The following is a 20,435-nucleotide window of genomic DNA, read 5'->3' as shown; positions in this document are numbered from 1 at the left end:
GTTTTACCTTCTTGCGACCTTCATTGCCTTCAGGTATCGATGGTGTGCGTGCAAACTCTTAATTGGCCTTACCTTTGTTGTACGAAGATAAGGAAAACCCTCACTTGTTGTTTTTGACCTTTTTCTTGCAAGGTAAGGGAAAGATTTTCCTGCCGATTTCATCCTTGCCTCGGAGGACAAGGGAGATATCTTACTAGTGATACTAGTGAACCATGCCATTCTCGACCTTGACTTACAAACAAGGGAGAAGTTCACATTTCTAACCTCGACCTTGCTCCATAAGGGCAAGAGAGGATTTAACTGTTGAACCATGTTGTTCGACCTTAGTGTTCTTACTCAAGAGGGAGGCGTTCTCTGCAAACCTTCCTATCCCAATCTTGAGATTTCTAACCCAAGTGAAAGGTTCGTAACTGCCCCCATCCTCGCCCCTTAAGGCAAGGGAGGATTTAACTGGAGAACCATACTGTTCAACCTTGGCGTTCTTACTCAAGAGGGAGGCGTTCTCTGCGAACCATCCTATCCCAATCTTGAGATTTCTAACCCAAGTGAAAGGTTCGTAATTGCACTGTACAAAATGCTTTGAAGATATATTCTTTTAACTGAATAACTAGAATTTTATTGGGTAACCTCGTTAAAAAACCCTTATAAGGGAAAAAGAGTGTCCCCTAAAAACTGTGTACAATGCAATAATTCAACTGAAATAAAATTTAAGGTTAGTTGCGTTCCATGTATGAGGGATCGCTCCACCTTCTAATGTCTCGAGCCTGTATGCTCCATTCCGAAGGGCCTCTGTCACTCTGAAGGGACCAGTCCACTTGGGAGATAACTTGTTCTCTAGCTGGTATGGGTGGGCCTTTCGCATTACCAGGTCGAGGACCTGGAACTGCCGAGGTCTCAGCTTGGAGCAGTACTTGTACTTCACCCTTCAGCCTTGATTCTTGCTTCCTCCTTTACTTCATCCAGTAGGTCCAGGTTCACCTTTATTTCTTCATTAGACTCTTCAACCACGAAGTTCTGGAAACGTGGCGAGTTCTCCTAGATCTCTACAGGAATCATTGCGTATGAACCGTACACCAAGCTAAAGAGTGTTTCTTTGGTCGTGGACGGGGAAGTAGTGTGGTAAGCCCATATAATTTTAGGAACCTTCTCTGCCCGTTTGTCTGGGGGTGTTCGACTGATGCAAACATCTGCTTTATTCCCAGCTCCGTACATAGCTTGGCCAACTGTTGGCTTGCGAACTGGGTGCCATTGTCAGATACCAAACGCTTTGGGATTCCAAAGTGGCATACTATGTTCTTCCACACAAAGTGTTAGATCTTGTGGGTTGTGATTTGTGCCACTAGCTCAGCCTTTATCCACTTTTTGAAGTATTCTATGGCTACCACGAGGTACTTCATCTGCCGCACCGCTAAAGGGAAAGGCCCCAGAATGTCGATCCCCCACGTATGAAACGGTCATGGGCTATAGATCGATCTGAGTTCTTCTGGAGGCGCCTTGTGTCAGTCAGCATGTTGCTGGCACTGCTTGCACCGTTGTGCATATCCTGTGCCATCTTCCCTCATGGTTGGCCAATAACATCCTGCACGAATGGCCTTTGATGAGAGAGTTCAGTCGCCGATGTGGCTCCCGCGTATCTCTTCATGGAGTTTTGCCATAATGCGCGTGCACTGCTCACCACTTACACATACCAGAATAGGGTGAGTGAACCCATGTCTAAACAACTTTCCATCGATCAAGGTGTACTTGCTCGAATTTTTCTTGATTTTTCTAGCCTCTGTAGGCTCTAGCGGGAGTATCCCATCAACCAAGTAGCGTTGGTAGGATTTCATCCAGGTCTCTCCTACTTCAACCAGGCAAACTTGCAACGACTTCTCCCCAGCAACTGGGTACGCGCTTATTCTGGCGTTTTTAACGCCGATGACTCCTATTCACCTCTTCCGAAGTGCTGATCTGCTGGACTTCTGTTGTACTATATGTGGCAGTTCGAGGTGTCCTCAGGGTCTCCTGAATGACAGTCCTTTGTCTGTCTCCATTGCCCGAACTGGCGAGCTTTGCTAGCAAGTCAGCTCGGGCATTATGTTCTCTGGGGACGTGTACTAGCTCGAACGCCTCAAACGTATCCCTCAAAATCTGGACGTACTCTAAGTATGCGGCCATTTGTGGATCTTTGGCCTGGTATTCTTCTATGACTTGACCCGTGACCAACAAAGAGTCACTCTTTGCCAACAAACCCTTCGCACCCATCTCCTTAGCCAACAGCATTCCAGCGATCAGGGCCTCATACTCTGCCTGGTTGTTACTGGCCTTGAAAGCAAACCGCAAGGCCTGCTCAATCAGTAGCTCATATTGCATGTCAAACTCTGATAGCTCTACTGCCCAACGGACCATCCTTCCTGCAACATCCGACTTCTGTAAGACCTTGCGAATGGGAAGGTCTGTCATCACTATCACTGTAAAGCTCTGGAAGTAGTGGCGAAGTCTTCGCGCTGAGAACACTACTGCCAAAGCTGTTTTCTCTATGGCTTGGCATCTCACTTCAGGCCCCTGCAATACTTTGCTAACAAAGTAGATTGGCTTCTGCACTTGGTCCTGCTTTTGCACCAGGACCAAACTGATCGCTCGCTCTATAACTGCAAAGTACAGACAAAGTGGAGTACCCAGTTGTGGCTTGCATAACACCGGTGGACTGGCCAGGTACTCCATTAGCTTAAGGAACGCCTCTTCGCACTCCCTGGTCCATACAAACCTGTTTTTCCTCTTCAGACACTGGAAATCGGGATGCCCCTTATCTCCTCCTGCTGACACGAACCTGGACAGAGCGGCCATGCGTCCTGTCAATTGCTTCACCTTCTTTACTGAGATCGGGCTCCTCATTGCTATGATCGCAGCGCACTTCTCAGGATTCGCCTCTATCCCACGTTCGGTGAGTAGGAACCCAAAGAACTTGCCTGCTTCTACCCCGAACACACACTTCTCAAGGTTTAACTTTAACCTGTACTTAGCTATTATGGTGAATAGCTCCTCTAAATCTGCTACATGTTTTCCCTTTGCTGGGAGGTGACCACCATGTCATTCACATACGCTTGGACATTCCTCCCTATCAAGGGCACTAGTACTCTGTCCATCAGTCTCTGGTAGGTTGTGCCTGCATTCTTAAGCCCAAAGAGCATTACCTTATAACAATAACAAGACAACTCTATCATGAACAATGTCTTGCACTCATCCTTGGGGTGCATCCTGATCTGATTGTAACCAGAAAAGGTGTCCAGGAAGCTGAGTAGTCTGCAACCAGATGCGCTGTCTACCAAAGCATCGATACTGGGCAGTGGGTAGGAATCCTTCGGACAGGCCTTGTTGAGGTCTGTGAAGTCGACGCACATTCTCCACTTCTCGCTAGCCTTCTTCACCAACACCACGTTTGCCAACCACTCAGGGTACTGAATTTCCCTGATGTGACCAGCACTGAGCAACTTCTATGTCTCTTCTCTGGCGACCTTACGCCTCTCGTCATTGAACTTGCGTCTTCTCTAGCAAACAGGTCAGACCTGGGGGTCCATAGTTTGACGATGACACAAGAAGTCAGGATTTATGCCAGGCATTTATGAGGCAGACCATGCAAAAGCATCCAGGTGTCAAGCTATGACTTCGACGATTTGGTTCTGTGTCTCTTGGCCTAGTGATTTGCCAAGCTTGAACTTCTTCCCGCCGATCTCCCTTTCTAACACGTCTTCGACAGGTTCGGGTCGTCTCTCCCAAGCGATCTCTGCGCGGGTGACCCCTTCTTCCCTCGGAGGTTGAGTGGTAACAGCGAACACTCCTCTCTTCGTCTTGAGGCTATTCTCGTAGCACTTCTTAGCCTCCTTTTGATCAAACTTGATAGTGCTTGAGGGAAGGCAACTTCATCTTCATGTGCCTTGTAGAGGCCACTGCTCCAATCCTGTTCAAAGCAGGTCTACCCAAAAGTATATTGTAGGCTGATGGAGCGTTAACAACGAGGTACCTGATGTTTGCAGTGCGTGAAGTTGTGTCATCTGTGAAGGTCGTCCTCAGCTCTATGTGTCCACGCACCTCCACCTGGTCTCCAGCGAAACCATACAAGAAACCGGTATAAGGTCTCAATTGGTCTGAAGACAACTGCAACTTGTTGAAGGTCGACCAGAACATCACATCAGCCAAACTTCCCAGATCCACGAGGACGCAATGCACCCTCCTTCCTGCTGTCACTACCGAAATCACCACCGGATCATTGTCATGTGGAACGATGTCCTAGCGGTCGGCCTTGGTGAAGACGAGGTCGACATCGGGAGTCTGACCTGCCTCCTGTACCTCTACTGCCATCACCTCTCGTGCATACTTCTTCCACTGGGAGGCGGTGCATCCTCCTCCTAAGAACCCTCCAGAGATGGTGTTGATCTCACCATGAATGGATACCTCGTGCCCCTGATCTCCTCCCGTGGTTGCTGACGCTTGATCCCCCTGCGGCTCTAAGAGGTAGTCCTTCAAGAAGCCGCTCTTCACTAGTTTGTCCAATTGGTACCCCAGTGACAAGCACTTGCGTATGGCGTGGCCATAGGCTTGGTGGAATTCGCACCAAGCATTCTTGCTGGGCCCCAAGTTTTTGTTAGTCTTTGGGGGCATCTTCAGCCTTACCGCTATGTTAGGGATAGTGATCAGCTCCTTGAGCTCTACACGAAAATTGTGCTTGGGGGGCGCGTCCCCCCTTGTGCGTCCCTTAGTCTAGGGCTTCCTTGTCTCATATGGTTGCTGCTTTCCTGAGCCTTTCTTCTTTGTTGTTGCCTCATGCATCCTTATGGGTTGAGGTTGACCTGTTGCTCGAGGTCGGACAGGACCGACGCTGCCGCATTTTTCTGTGACTCGATCTTCCGCGACGATGTGCGCCATAACATGACGCCTGATCTCGCAAAATGTCTTCGGACAATATCTAAGCAACGAATCACTAAAGGGCGCCCTGGCAACATTCTTTTGGTGAAGGCATGCACCGTCATGGCTTCATCTTTGGTGTTTAGCCTCACCACTTGGACCCCAAACCTGTTCAAGAACTCTTTCAAGGACTCTCCCTGGTACTGTTTTATGTCAAAGACATCATAAGAGATCGGAGGGGGAGCCCTGTTGATAAGGTACTGCTCTCTGAACAACATTGCAAATTGGTCGAAGGTAGTAATGTGTCCGTCAGGGAGACTGACAAACCATTCCAACGCTGCGCCTACCAATGTGCTCATAAACTGCAGTACATAACATCATATCCTCCTGTAAGCATCATCTGGGTGTGGAACGCTGTGAAGGTGACTTTCGGGCCCATGGACGTGACTGGTAACACAGCATCCATGATCGCCTAAGAGAACGGCATGGGGCGTGCCCTAGGTGGTATGGGTGGGGCATGCTCATCCACTGCGCGCTCCCCTGCCTGTTACAAACTCCTGCGCAGTTTCAAATTGGTTCTGTGCAGCTCTTCATTGTTTGCCTGTGACGCGACTATGTCGACCCTAGATGCCGCTACCGCTTCCTGGAGGGCACGCATGGTCTCGATGATTTGTTTCATGGTGACGTTGTCCCCTCCCGAGGGCGCAGCAGATCCTTGCCTCGTACTCCTCATATTGTTGGTAAGCTCTTAACACGATTGTGAGCGGGACCTTGTTTTATCGGGCCCCACGGTGGGCGCCAAATATTCTCGTCAATTGACTCGTTTGTCGGTTGACTCGAACGGCAGTCTTTGGCCCGCCTGTCTCCGCCTGAGAATCGAACTTCCTTGGTTGAAGAATCTATCACCTGCAAAGACAATGAGTGCCTTGGCGGCTGTTTGCACTTCGACGCTCAAGTCAGTACTGGGGCAAAGAAACAGTAAGTGTATAAAGTAGTTTCAGTCTTAGAAATGGTGTACCTTGTTAGGGTTCTTAGCACCATTTATATAGGTTGTAACTAGGGTTTACTTTTGTTCTGTTACCCATGTCTAGGGATCCTTGGAGAATGTCCCTGCGCCGTTATTACACAATCTTAGCGTAATCTAGCACATAGGACTTTCCTTTACTGGAGTGCAACGACTAACCGAATGGCCGCCAAGGTACCAACTCATGCACCAATGTTGTGGGGCCATCTGTTCTATGAGTGCCCTAAGTATTCACGTGCCATGCATGCAGTCTTCCCATGGAAACCCTAACCCTAACAGGCCTTAGCGCCTCCAAGGGTTGTTTACTTGTGTCGCGCCCAAATGCGCCATACACCCTGCATGGATCCCTTGTGACTTAGGCTCTCTCTTTGTATCTGAGAGTTACCCTTATGTTAACTCATATTGCTTATGGGACCCAGCTTACATGGCTCATCTTTACTATCTGACACTGATATCCGATGTCTGAGGTCTTTTTTGGAGTCGATGACCGAGGACTGGTTGGTACACATAAAAGATTCATTGATAAATAAGTCTCCACATTTTTTTAGGTAGAAAGAAAAGAAGTGAACATATTTATCACGTTAAGGTTAGACAAAACATTTTTTATATATAGATGGCTCATAAATTTGTTACTATCTAACCATCTAAAATATATGAGAAGGATTTTATATTGTAAAACTTTTGAAAACTTCTTATTTGAAAATAAATTTTTCAAAATTCGATTTTAAAATGGATTATAAGTGCCCTTAATTCACATGCCTTATATTATTTTGTTGTATTTCCAATGTAGGATTACTATTGAAAGTAAATAAACAATACCTATCACCATGTCCATATAAAAAAAATGCTAAGATAATGTTTGTTCTAATTATAATTTATAGGAAGTGGTAGGAGGCATGACATGAATATGAGTGGATCTCCATATTATATTATATATATTATATATATTAATATATATATATATATATATATATATATATCCCTTCCCTAGTTTTTATTATTATGATTATTTAAGGAAAGGGAAAGCTATAATAAGATCAGTTTCTCTCTTGCTTCATTCAAATTTATTAGAAGTCAATCTTTTTTTGAAGAGTGAACCTTATTTAATAATTGTGTCTCATTCTTAATTTTATAAATGAACTTAAAGCAATAATAAAATAAAGTATGTATTAGAGAGAGAAAAAAATACATTATAAGGTGTGTTGCCTGCACTATTGTTTTAATCTACTTGTACAAAACATAATTAAATAGAAATGGAATCTTTTATTTAAATATAATTTTATGGGGGAGATGAAAGATGACGTAAATATACTCTTCTTCTTTGTAAATATTGTTTAAACTCAAATCTTTTCTACATTGAATTAAAAGTCATCATTCTTTTTTCCTAACCTTTAGTAAATTATCTCAGCACATTATATACTATTTTTAAGTTCACTGCATATTTATCATATTTAAACCTTTATTATAAATTTTAAGTACCGATACTTTTCTCATAAATATATTACAATCCAATTTAAAAATAAAGATAAAAAATATAGTTAAAGAAATTATTAAAAACATATCCTTTGGAAAAAAAACCTTTTAAAAGGATGGCTAAAAATATTCTATATTATAATTTATGTTGGAAGAAGATTTCTCCACCCTAATCCTTTAAAATAATCAATATATATATATATATATATATATATATATATTATCATTTAAAAACTAACTTCTAAACAAAGTGTGGAACTATTAATATAATAAAGGTTTACATAACTAATTTTAGGAAGCAAAGTTATTGAAGGAGTGGTGTTAATTAGATGAGCAAATTGATGACTTTGTGTTGTTGTTATTGTGATCCTCCAAAAGTCAACATGGTAAACATGAATGGTAGAGTTTTTGCATAAAAGTGTGGAAGAAAACAATGGTGATAATGTAAGAATGGATATGAGTGGGAAGGAATAACATGTGATGGTGAAGCAACAGAGTGGCTTGCATTTCGCAAGGCCAAAGAATCACCAAATCAAGACCTCTTCAACAGAAAATGACAATGAATAAACAAGAGAGAAAAAAAAATAGCAAAGTCTAAAATTGTCTACTGGTTCCACCAACTTTGAGCCTTTGAATATCCCAACGTGCCCCCACTTTGAGAGATTTATTGGGAAACCATATATTTACGCTTCTCGATCACTTTGTTTTTGCAACCCCTACATTCTTGAGTCAAGGTATGCTCTAAGATATCCTTTCGTCCCCTTCTTCATTAGCTATGATAATATCATGTTCATATTCATTGACTTGAACCACTTTTTTATGGGCGATGAATGTGATTTTTAAGTGCATGCATGAGAAGCATTTGATCGTTAAGATTTGAGATATCTATCTTTCTTTCTTTTTCTCCTTTTTCATGCATGCCAGATATACAGATGGTTAATATTGATTGTTTTGTTGTACAAGCATTGGTTTTTGGAGCTTCTTGACACGTTTTTGACGGCTATATGTTGCAGGTGTACGTGAAAGCTCCATTGTGGGCTATTGATGTATTACAGTACCTGACTTTAATCTGCCTTAAGGCTACTTTTTGCTCCTGTGTGTAAGAAAATTTTATAAACCATGGCTGAAATCATGCCCGCACCTGTTGACCAACCCGTGAAACTAGGTTGGTATAATAATTCCTTGAATTTCATATTCACATTTCATCACAACATCTTCTCTGCAGTTTCTTTGTCTGCATTCACTTTATTTTATGCACGCACAGTGAAATCTTCATCCACTTTAAACTAGCTAGAATGTGGAATGGTACACCATAATGAGAAATTTGCAGGCTATCATCACATTTAGATGTTCCGTTTGTAGAAATGGGGTCATGGTAGAAATGTGCATATGGCTGACTTCTTCTGTGGTTTGGTTTCCATTGCAAAAACACTTTAATGTAGAGTTCCAAACAAAAACAACTGATTAATGTTAGTGGTTTACATAATTAATGAACCTGTAAAATTTGTAAGGATATAAACTTTGCTACAAATAATGCATTCAGTGCTATACTGCTATTCATTAATTAATTGCTTGGTTGGATAACAAACAGAAAGTATTTATAGATCCAGATGTATGGTATGGGAAAAATATGTAGTTGACCTTTGCCAAGGTTGTTAATGGAACACAGATACAACAGAAGCGGATGAAGATGTTTAGAGCGTGAATTTCTTTTTTACAATTATCTTATTCAAACTTGTGTGGGTAAATTTTATTTTCTTGCAAGCACAGGTCATGAAAGTGAACATTCTGACGATGAAAGGAAGAAAAGGGTTGGATCATTCAAGAAGGTGGCCATGAGCGCCTCATTTAAGTTCAGGAGTTCCCTTACCAAGAAGGGGAGGAGGCACAGCAGGGTTATGTCTGTTTCTATTGCGGATGATCTTGATGCAGAAGAGTTGCAAGCTGTTGATGCTTTTCGCCAAGCACTTATCTTGGAAGAACTATTGCCCTCAAGACATGATGATCACCATGTGATGCTAAGGTGGCCCCGTGAAATAGTTTTCTTGTTCATAGATTTATTTATTTACTCACTAGCTCTTCTATGAGTAAATTAACTTTGTTTAATACCTTAATTACACACTCTAATGGCCATAATTTAACTGTATGATGATCCAGATTCTTGAGAGCAAGGAAGTTTGACATCGAGAAAACAAAACAAATGTGGGCAGATATGCTTAAGTGGAGGCAGGAATTTGGTGCTGACACTATCTCGGAGGTATTCTTCTGCTGAAAAGGAAACTCACTTTTCATGCTGTGATATTTTGTGTGACTTTTTGTTCATGTATCTCATCATAGTTTTTTTGTCTTAAAGGATTTTGAATTCACTGAACAAGATGAGGTTCTAAAGTACTACCCACAAGGGCATCATGGGGTTGACAAGGATGGCAGACCTGTTTACATTGAAAAGTTGGGTCAGGTTGACTCTACCAAGCTGATGCAAGTAACAACAATGGATCGTTATCTCAAGTACCACGTAAAGGAGTTTGAGAGGACCTTTGCTGTTAAGTTGCCTGCTTGTTCCATTGCAGCAAAGAAGCACATTGACCAAAGCACAACTATTCTGGATGTGCAAGGAGTGGTATGCATACAAATTTTAGGGACATATTTCAGTTAATCAACCCCTCTGCCCAAGAATAATCAATATGACAAAAGAACAATAGTTACACCTTAAATGATAGTCACTATAAATTTAACAAGGCAATGTCCATTCCAATTATCTGTGGTGCATACCATCAACTGTAATTATTTTTTCAAATGGAAACAAGTTTCATACAGTTGCTAACTAGCACACTTGCTCAGGGTCTTAAAAGTATGAACAAAGCAGCAAGAGATCTCCTCCAGAGGCTTCAGAAGATTGATGGTGACAACTACCCTGAGGTACTGGTTTATTTTATCTATATGGGCTTGGAAACAGTTTGAACGCTTTCTAAATTTACCCTAATTGAATTTTTTTTTCTCCACAGTCACTGAACCGTATGTTCATCATCAATGCTGGTTCTGGATTTAGGCTCTTGTGGAGCACCGTTAAGTCATTCCTAGATCCCAAGACCACTGCAAAAATCCATGTAAACATTTTTAGAATGTTAATCAATTAAAAACCAAGTTGATTTCAGTTAATGAGGGACACTGAACAGGGTAATGATTTATTGACCAGGTCCTTGGTAACAAATACCAGAGCAAGTTGCTTGAAATCATTGATGCCAGGTTAAATTTATCTCCTCTCTAGTATTTCATTTGCATCAAGTACGTAATTATGAATTGAGTAATGTTAACTCTTCATGATCAAATACGTGGATTTATATATATACAAATATTAAATATGTTCTTCCATTATGTCATTGGAATTACTCCTAAAGACTATAAATAACACCTCAGTTGTCTATCCTATTTACCAGCGAACTTCCAGAATTCTTGGGTGGTACTTGTACTTGTGCAGATAAAGGTGGTTGCATGCTTTCTGACAAGGGGCCATGGAATGACCCAGATATCATCAAGGTAGTTTACTGCTGCAGGATAAATTTCTTTAGTCAAGTGGCAAAGAAAAACAATAAAGTATTTTTGTTCTTGATGAATTAGATGATTCAAAATGGTGAGGGCAAATGCAAGAGACAAACCTTGTCCGGGATTGCGGAGAAAACAGTCATAGAAGATGAGACAGCACATCAAAATGTAGTAAGTTTCCAACCTTGTAGCAATTTCAAACTGCAAAACTTTGTAGTCAAACTCTTGGTATTTATTTGTCAGAATATTTTATAACTTAGTATACTTTTTTGGCCTATATTATCAAGGGAAACAAAGAATCAGTTCCAGAGACATATAATGTTGATGTGCCATGTTTATCTCCAAAAGTAAGTTCCGTTGACGAAATGTAAATCAAAATTTCTCTCTATACTGCCATATTGTTTTTAAGATTGCCCTTATAATATATATTGCAGGTGGCAAAGCCTGTGTACAAATATGAGGAATTTGTCCCTGTGCTTGGCAAGCCAGTCGATTCATCTTGGAATAAATTAATACAGAATGACAAAGGTGAACTTTCTAAAGTATTTTACATAAAAATGAATGTTCCGTAATATAATAATACATATTTGTTGTTACTTCTGCTGAAACTATAAATTTAACTTGGTAAAGGTGCAGATTGTTTTGCTAGCAAGACGTCTGATCTGAATACCAATCACTTTGTTGGTGGAATCATGGCCTTTATTATGGGGATTGTAACCATGATCCGCATGACAAAGAACATGCCAAGGAAACTCAATGAAGCAGCACTGTATAGCAGTTCAGGATATTATGAGGGCAGTATGATGAAAGCAGCCACCTTCTCATGCAATGATTACATGAGCTTTGTGAAGCGCATGGGTGAACTGGAAGAGAAAGTCACTGTCCTCAACAAGAGATCTGTCATGCCACCCGAAAAGGAGGAAGTGCTGAATAATGCTCTAACCAGAGTCACCACTCTGGAACAAGACTTGGTTGCAACCAAAAAGGTTTACAATTTTTCCTTCTTATTTTAATTCCATGGTGTTATTTCCGTTATATTTCAACTTGGTATTTTATTTGGCTTTCTATTTCGGCTTTAGGCACTTGAAGATGCCCTTGCTCGACAAGGACAACTCCAAGCTCAAATTGACAAGAAAAGGAAGAAGAAGAAGTTGGTATGTCATACCAGACATATATTTCCATAATTTCTTCTATAGGTTTATCTATTGACTACTTTTATTCACACACTTTTTTGGTTTGTGATTACAGTTCCGCTTCGGCTGTTTTGCTGCTTGATGTCAAATAGTTTACTGCATCAGGAAGAGTTGTAAACTTGGAGGCTTTCTATTTCGACTGCCTATCAATATTTTAATAAAAACCTGTGCAAAGTTTGCCATTCCTAGACAATTGTGCATATGTTTGAAAATTCCATCTTTTTTTAACAAAAAAAATCAGATTATCCAGCTTTAATCCGTTGAGAATAACAAAACTTGTCTTATCAATGCAACCCTTTGGCTGCATCATCTTAAAATTTCATATGCAGATGTTTTTGGAAGTATGTTGTGCCTTCACATAATCATGAAATATATTTTCTCCCTTTCACTTCAATTGACACACCATCATATCCTTAATCAATTTATTGACAACATTAGATAAAAATGATGACTTCAAAATTAACAACATTTTGATGTAATTTCTTGAAGAAAATTTAGCATTAACTACGAGAATAAGTTAATTGTGTTTTGAAATTACGACATACAATTTTATTTTATATATTTTTACTATTATTTTAAGGTGCACCACTTTTCTTTTTTACCTACTATTATTTTAAGGTGCAATTTTATTTTATATTTTTTTACTGTTATTTTAAGGTGCACGACTTTTCTTTTTTACCTACAACTATTTTAAGGTGCAATTTCATTTTATATTATTTTTTACTATTATTTTAAGGTGCACGACTTTTCTTTTTTACCTAAGTTGTGCTTAAATTATGCACGGTAAGCACAACTTTTATCTTTTGCATTATTACTTTTATGGTACATGACTCTTTTTTGTAAGCATGACTTTTTGTCTTTTTGTTACGTTTGTGTCTTAATTTTGTATTGAAATTGTCCGACTTCAGTACAAAAGACACAAGGCAATTTCTCCCTCATCTAAGACATGCATCCAATACAAAATTTAAAATCCAACATTGTTTTTAGTTTCATTTTTACTTACAAATACATAAATCCAAAAATGAGTGTTATATATTTTGCATTTCAAAAGTTATTTTTATACTTCAATTAAGCTTTCAAATGGCCATATTCAGGAGTGAATTATGAGTTCAGGATTTTCATATTCAAAATGTTGTGCTGAAAATGATGTTAAGGATGAGATTTAGAATTCATTTATGTTTGTTTATGGATCTTGATATTCAGAAAGTCATTTATGATGTTCACATAAACTTCCTAATGATGAAATCCAAAAGTGACATATTAGTTCCAAGTTTATATATCCACAACTTTGTGATTTGACTGATGAAAGTCAAAAAAATTTAAATCATTAAAAATAAAACATACATTTAGGTGAGTAATGTAGGTTGGGTGCGAATTTGAATTAATATGATTAGGGGTGAATCAGCCAAGACAAAAAAGTTGTGCTTTTCAATGGGAAAAAAACAAAAGTTATGTTTACCAAGTCGTGCAAGACTATTTACAACTTCAATAAAAACAAAAACAAAAGTTACGCCTTCATTAAAATATTAAATAAAAATATAAAACCAAATTGTGTATCTAAACACTACTTCTATGTGATGAAAAATAGTGATTGTGAAACACTTATTTGATACTAAGTCTTGATTGAGTTACCTAATCTTATAACTAATCTCAAACTTGACCATTCAGACGTAATTTTTCATTTTCAAGAAATTACACCGACAGATTTTCCTCTCAAAAAATAGGTTACTAACTGAATTTGCTTTGACTTGACACGTCTACAGTATAGGAGTGAAATCATTTATGAAACTCTAGTGTAAGTTTGTATGCCAGTGCTTTAGCGTTACTGAAAATACTCAGCAAAAGTACACTGCAAGAGATTGAAAAAAAGAAAAGAGCTTTTCCACTAACAAAGGCAAACACGGATAGATGAGTGTAACGATAACAAAAAAAAAGGCTAGTGTTTCACAAGCCAACAAAGACAGTATTGTGAATATACACACGTTGAAAGAAACAATGCTCCATTATGTTAACTCATTATACTGAAAATCAGTTGTCAGGGTTACATCATGTGCAAGGTTAACATTCCTTAAGAACAACCGTGCTATGAGACATCCTCTGCAGAATCTCTTTCCAGTAATAAATCTCACCAGCAAAACTTCTTTTTCTGAATAAAACACAGACAATGAAGGAAACACAAATGTAAAAAATCAGATGCATGTCAAGGTTTTAACTTTATTCAAAAGATACAGTTGCCAACTTACCCGCAACTTGGCTTCTTCTTGTCTGTCGATGTAAGCAAGCAGCTCTTCTTGCCTCATTAACGCGTCATAAAGAGCCTATGTAGAATTCATGAGATCCAAATGTTAGGGACTCGGGTAAGCAATCAATTAGACACCGTATTTTTCATACCTTCCCCCTATTTTGTCATTTTGGAATGCACAAACAAACCTCAATTCCATGCAGATGTTAATATTTTCTATGCTGTAAATGACATTTTTTAGTTTTAGATTACAAAATAGGAAAAAGAAGACATGGATACACCTTAATGCTTTACACATGTACCCCATAAATATAGAGAGCAACGGCATGATGCAACAATCTTCAAAAAGTAGAAAATAACGTAAGCATCCTACCTTTTTAGTAGCAATTAACTCAGCTTCCAAAGCATCCACCCGGCATACAGCAGCATTCAATAATTCTTCTTTCTCATAAGGCATCTCGGATGGTTTAGATTGGAGTGTATCAACTTTCTCTTCAAGCTCACCCAACCTTTTCAGCATGGAAGGAAGGAGATTTTCTTCTGTACATTGTGGAGTTGAGGATGTAGGAAGAACTTCCATGTTTGTTGTGTCAGTAGGTGGTTCTGAAGTACTCCTATCATCATTAGATGATAATGCAGAAAATTTCTTGGTCACAGGGTATGCAACTTGACGTAAAAGAGTTAATACAGTCAAGAAAAAGACAGACAGTGCTACCCAAATACGAGCTTGAAGTCCCTCTGGAGTTTTCTGAGTGACAGGAAGAGAAGATGCTCCTGTATTCAAATTAAATTAAGTTTCTGGAGAAAATTGCATCAAACAATTTGAATCCACAAGGCAAGTTGCACTGTTTAGCAACAAAGATAATACTCTTAGATACAAGTTCTAGGGATTGTTTAGATCTCTCTACGACTCTAACAGCCTACTATTAACTTTCAAGTTCAGACAGTCTCTGTATATGTCAAGGATCCAGTAGTTGAATATCTCAACGCAGAGACCGCAAAAACTCTAGCGTTAGCACAAATAGCAAGAAGACTGTTATATTGAAGAGATTAAGCTTACCAGATAAATAATTTATAGTACACAGATATACATGCTCAATGTAATCACGGAATCCCAAATTCAAAGACAAGTTTATCAATAATTGAAAGTTATAGTGACAGTCTCGACGCAAACACAATCACCACAAATCTAAGGTACAAATAATAAGCCAACAACAACCCAAGGCAAGGAGAATAAACCCTATCAAAATACCATGATTTTAGAAACATTCGAGTATATGAATTAATGTGTACATCAATAAATACCAGGCCATAAGTCACTAACCTTTCAAGGTGTAAGACCTCTGTAGGGAGGTTTGCTTGTTCCAACCAGCATCAACAGGTATGTCTACCATTGGAACATATTCATCATATCCAGACAAGTTACTGGCATAGCTTGTTTTTCCTACTATTTTAGCCTGACAACAAAGCGTATATTTAGGACAGAACACAGGGCAATCCTCGAAATGATATCAGATACTTTGAATTAGTTCTCATTATACCAAAAGACTAAGACCAATCCAACTGCTTTTGATCAGATTAATTGGATCGAATTTGAATTTAAAACCAAAATGACAGGATGGTAAAATAAGAAACTGATGGGATTAGATCAATTGCTTTCCTACCAAAGTTGATCCAATCCAATCCACAAACATTCCTACTTTAACAAGGCAGGAGACGGTGCACACATCATAACAACTTCTCTAATAAGTCAAAACTTACTTCCTCGTGAACAGGGGTCAGCTTAAGGTGTGAATAACTCCTCATTGCTTTTGGTGAGGATATATCTTCGGCTTCTGACCCTGACTCAGCAGTGGATGTATCACTGCCTTTTACCTGTTTGGTAGACGTAATAAAAATAAATATGATAGGTGATAAAATGGACATTGAAGAAAGGTATGATTATGATGGTATTAATTTGGTTCCATTAAAAAAAAGTACCATTGGGTATCCTGGCTTAGCATACACAATAACCTTTCTTTCATTGTTAAGAACTTTTACAACTTGTTTTGACCGCCATGCTCCACCATTGAGAACCATCTATGTAGAGTTCACACGTATCAACTGTCAGCCTATTACAAGTGAAACTAACATATTACAGCATATAAACTATCAAAAATCAACCAAGAACAGCATATAACCTTGAATATTTCCGGGTTTTTCCAGGGCCCTTTATCAGATCTAAGGCAACCTCCCTGATCTGCACAGGTGCAGGTACCTCCCAGAAATTCTGGCAACTCACTTCATCATGTGCAAAATAGTATATTAGGAATCTAAAAGGGTCGTGTAAATTGTACAAGGGCAATGAAGTATTAATCAAGGAAAAGAAAAAATAAATAAATACAAAAAATTATGACATGCAGATTATAATAGACATATAAAAAATAGAGCCATTAAGTACCTGGCATCTATTACTTCTAGCAATTTGCTTTGGTACTTGTTTCCAAGAACCTAAGTAATGTTTCAAAAGAAATATCAAACAGCTTCAGAAATCTTATAACATCATTAAACAGATCTCTACATAGCTAGAAAATGGACTTTTTACATACGTGAATCTTGGAAGTTGTTTTGGGATCGAGAAAAGATTTGACAGTGCTCCACAACAGCCTAAATCCAGGCCCAGCGTTTATAATAAACATCTGGCAAAGGGTCTGTATCGCTAATAAAAGAATCATTAGTCACAGTAACCATAGTATAGCATCTTCCAGATTTTCAATAACAGATGAAATCAGCATTCAAAAATAAAGTAATAATTACACAGGGAACAAGATAACACACCTCAGGGTAATTGTCACCGTCAATTTTCTGCAATCGTGTAACGAGTTCCCGGGCAGACTTGGTAAAGTTCTTAAGTCCCTGATAATGTCAATTATATAACAAACATGTTAGTCGTACGTTATAGGCCTTTAGTTAAAAATAACACAGAGAGGAATAATTACAGGCAACATACCACTCCCTGGACATCTAAGATCGTGGTGCTAGAATCAATGTGCCTCTTGGCAGCGATAGTGCAAGCAGGAAACTTTACTGCAAAAGCTTTCTCAAACTCTTGAACATGGTACTTCACGTATCTATCCATAGTTGTAACTTGCATAAGTTTGTTTGGATCAACTTTTCCTAGTCTTTCAATATAAACAGGCCTTCCCTCCTTATCAATGCCATGATGGCCATGTGGATAGTACTTCACAACTTCATCTAACTCTTCGAACACAAAATCCTGACAAAAGCCCAAAACAGTAGGTAAGGAGATCATTCAGCGTAATCTTGTCTCAGCACCAAACACCTGCCAAAGCAGAAGCCATACACATGTGTCAAATTCCAACTACATCTACCTGCGTAATAGTATCCGCGCCAAACTCCTTCCTCCATTGTAGCATGTCAGACCACATATGTTTTGCCTTGTCAATATCGAACTTCCTCGCTTTCAGAAATCTTTAAAATGACAATTAAGAAAAGTCAGGTATAAGTTCATTAGTCCAAAATCATACAAGAAATTCAACACCAAACCAGGGTTTCATTCTCTTCTTTTTCAAGAACATCAGTTCTATGTGTAGTACTTTTTGCTCTTGAAATTCTTGAGCTATAACGGTTTTAAAAACGTTCCGCGCAGCAATTTCAGCCACATCATCTAGGTTTTCGAACTCACTGCGGCCGCATTGCAACAGCAACTGCGGCCGCATCAGCTGCAATTTTCCGCAACGTCAAGGATGATGACAACCACAAATTAAAAACCATGAATTACCTTAACAGCATATGGTAATCATCAAACGCTTCAGGGAGCAATTCGTCCATGATCAAAGATTGGCGAAATGCGTCCACAGCTTGCAGCTCCTCAAAATCGCGAACGTCCTCAATCGACACGGAGCTAACACGGCCATCGCTCTTTCTCCTGCTACTCTTCTTTCTGAGAGAGTGCTTGAATTTGGAGGATGCATTGAGCGCTTTCTTTTTGAGAGATCCAATTCTGGTCCTCCTCTCATCCTCGGAGTTCTCGAAGTCAGATCTCCTCTCCCTCTTCTCATCACTGCCCGAAAACCCCTCAAAGCCTGCCAAAACCCACAATCAAACTCAAAACGAAACAAACACAGAATAAAGAACATTATTCTACGTCAAATAGGGCCAATTATTCAGGAAATTAACCAAAGAGAGACTCACAAGGCCTGGCAAAACGATCGAGGGGACCAGACATTGTGGTTGCGATTATGAATTGCGACAGAAACACATAAAGGATTCAGAAACCCTAGGAATTGGAGATAGGATTGAATTTGAAGGAGGTGTCACTTGTATTGTGAGTGATTCCGATCAAAGGTATAGGAATTGCGTTTGCTGGTGAATTAAAAGATGATTATGGTAATAAAATAAATAAATAATAAATAAGAATAAGTAAGAGGCGTTTGACGTCGGCGACAGCTAGAGAGAGGAGAGAGGAAGGGAAAGAGGGGGCGCGTGGGAGGTGTTATAAGAATAGGAGCTGGAGAAGGAAGGAGGCAGCATGTGGGTCCCACTTGTCTCAGTAGACAGACACGTGGCGGTGGCGGATGTGAGAAGGTTCAGAGAATGAGCCAATTGGAAAGCGCCAGTCTTCATTCCCTCAGGGGAGGCATTTTGTCAAACAACTAACTTTACAAAACCCACCACACTCATCTCATCTGTCTTTCAGTGTCTCTGGTCAAAAATAATCTTACTCTTACAACATAATATCGTTACAATTTTTTAATTATTTTTTACCTAATTATATAAATTTATATTTTAGCAATGAGGTTCGGACACTTTTTCATGTCGGACACTTGACGTCAACACTCGTAGGATACTTATTGGTGAAGTGTTTAATTCAAAAATATTTGTTAGATTTTTAAAAATTTTAGCACGGTTCTAACATAATTTTAAAAGATATAAAATACAATAATTTTTTAAAAACTCAAATTTATTGTATAAGTTTTTATTTTAAAAATAAGGAACAAATTTTTTTAAATCAGTCATGAAAAATATCTTTTTGCTCCCAAAAGAATCTCAAACATACTTTTACACATAAATATTTATTTTCAATTTATATAATTTAAAATTATATAATATATAAATCTGTGTTTCGTATCCTACATTTTAGATATTATACATATCTCCGTATATCTCCGTATTTATATCCATTTTGTGTTAGTGTCCGTATCTATGCTACACAGTATTTTAGTAAAAAAAATATTATTGCGCTCAAGAAAGATGTTTTGGTATACCGGTCATTCAGCACAATAGAATTATGTTAAGCTTACTAAGGACTGATCCGATTTCCTAATATGATAAGATAAATTTATAAAAAAAATTAATTATAATCAAAGCATTGATCACTTGTTAAATAAGGTTAAAAGTGTATTGGGTGGAATTTGGGATAATCTTTTTAACACATAAAAAAATATAAATAAGTAAGTGCTCAAAAATAAAATGTAAAAAGTAAGTATTTCTATCTTTACAACTACTTTCTCTCTAACCTAAAAAACAAAAAGTTAGAAGAAATTACTAAAAACCAAAAATACTAAAAATAATAACTTGATAGAGGAAATCCAAAATTATTTTTTCTTTCACTTTTGATAATTCTAGTATGGAGCAATTCAATAATAAAAATAAAATATTCATGTCTTTTAATATATTTTCAGTATTTAAAAAATTATATACCACATTAAATATTTAATTGTACTAAATAGTTTATTATTAATTAATATAAATTGATAATAAACTAAAATGTGTACTTCTTATAATATTTATAAAGGCATTTTGTCCCGTGTTCTTCTCTCTTTTTTTCAACTAAATGCAGTTACACCAATTAATTCATTATCGAATTGTACTAAATTAATGATTAATTGAAAGTTTTACAGTAATATTTTACTTTTTTCTCTTATTTACTTGTTTCAGTTGAAGATTACACATTTTAAACATTTTGTGGTGTGGATCTTTTGATTGGCTCTATTTTTCCATTCTCTTACAATGGATTTGATTTGACACTTCAGCAAGAATATAAAGATATATGTATTATTTATTTCACTATCTCTAT

General features: G+C 38.4%; 2 protein-coding genes across 4 annotated transcripts; one reads left to right on the top strand and one right to left on the bottom strand.

Annotated features, from left to right (window-relative positions):
• The first annotated feature begins 7,980 nt into the window (after positions 1–7,980).
• LOC137822721 (phosphatidylinositol/phosphatidylcholine transfer protein SFH3) lies at positions 7,981–12,307 on the top strand. Of its 2 annotated transcripts, none has more exons than XM_068627672.2 (15): positions 7,981–8,112; positions 8,392–8,543; positions 9,149–9,401; positions 9,536–9,635; positions 9,732–9,998; positions 10,220–10,297; positions 10,384–10,485; positions 10,575–10,624; positions 10,816–10,915; positions 10,997–11,092; positions 11,209–11,268; positions 11,356–11,449; positions 11,552–11,907; positions 12,001–12,075; positions 12,170–12,307. In XM_068627672.2, exons 2-15 carry the CDS (start codon positions 8,498–8,500, stop codon positions 12,194–12,196), a joined length of 1,704 nt encoding a protein of 567 aa, XP_068483773.2. In that variant the 5' UTR covers positions 7,981–8,112; positions 8,392–8,497; the 3' UTR covers positions 12,197–12,307. The 2 variants fall into 2 exon arrangements, with proteins under 2 accessions (XP_068483773.2, XP_068483774.2); XM_068627673.2 differs by having other exon boundaries at positions 7,995–8,112; positions 11,558–11,907.
• Positions 12,308–13,973: 1,666 nt separating this feature from the next.
• LOC137820062 (phosphatidylinositol/phosphatidylcholine transfer protein SFH6) lies at positions 13,974–19,066 on the bottom strand. 2 transcript variants are annotated; one of them, XR_016515265.1, is made up of 14 exons: positions 18,551–18,850; positions 18,138–18,441; positions 17,728–17,827; positions 17,346–17,612; positions 17,174–17,251; positions 16,945–17,046; positions 16,797–16,846; positions 16,537–16,636; positions 16,337–16,467; positions 16,118–16,231; positions 15,681–15,813; positions 14,730–15,130; positions 14,358–14,432; positions 13,974–14,260 (listed from the first exon to the last, which is right to left on the bottom strand). XR_016515265.1 is itself a non-coding variant. In XM_068623841.1 (14 exons), the coding sequence occupies exons 1-14, from the start codon at positions 18,582–18,584 to the stop codon at positions 14,240–14,242; spliced, it is 1,878 nt and encodes a 625-aa protein (XP_068479942.1). In that variant the 5' UTR covers positions 18,585–19,066; the 3' UTR covers positions 13,974–14,239. The 2 variants fall into 2 exon arrangements, 1 of the variants encoding a protein (XP_068479942.1); XM_068623841.1 differs by having other exon boundaries at positions 16,337–16,435; positions 18,551–19,066.
• Between the last annotated feature and the right edge of the window lie 1,369 nt (positions 19,067–20,435).

The sequence above is a fragment of the Phaseolus vulgaris genome, chromosome 9 (assembly GCF_051622355.1).
Source record: "Phaseolus vulgaris cultivar YP4 chromosome 9, ASM5162235v1, whole genome shotgun sequence".
Taxonomy (NCBI): Eukaryota; Viridiplantae; Streptophyta; class Magnoliopsida; order Fabales; family Fabaceae; genus Phaseolus; species Phaseolus vulgaris.
This window is presented reverse-complemented; position numbering and strand designations above follow the sequence as displayed.

Bases quoted from the DNA above. Each gene is read 5' to 3' on its own strand.
- LOC137822721 (XM_068627672.2), top strand. From the start codon at position 8,498: ATGGCTGAAATCATGCCCGCACCTGTTGACCAACCCGTGAAACTAG. The intron at 11,269-11,355 runs GTAAGTTCCGTT...TATATATTGCAG, and splicing joins TGCCATGTTTATCTCCAAAA to GTGGCAAAGCCTGTGTACAA. The intron at 12,076-12,169 runs GTATGTCATACC...TTGTGATTACAG, and splicing joins AAAGGAAGAAGAAGAAGTTG to TTCCGCTTCGGCTGTTTTGC.
- LOC137820062 (XM_068623841.1), bottom strand. From the start codon at position 18,584: ATGTCTGGTCCCCTCGATCGTTTTGCCAGGCCTT. The intron at 17,252-17,345 runs GTATGTTGCCTG...TGACATTATCAG, and splicing joins TCTTAGATGTCCAGGGAGTG to GGACTTAAGAACTTTACCAA. The intron at 16,232-16,336 runs GTACTTTTTTTT...TCTACCAAACAG, and splicing joins CTAAGCCAGGATACCCAATG to GTAAAAGGCAGTGATACATC.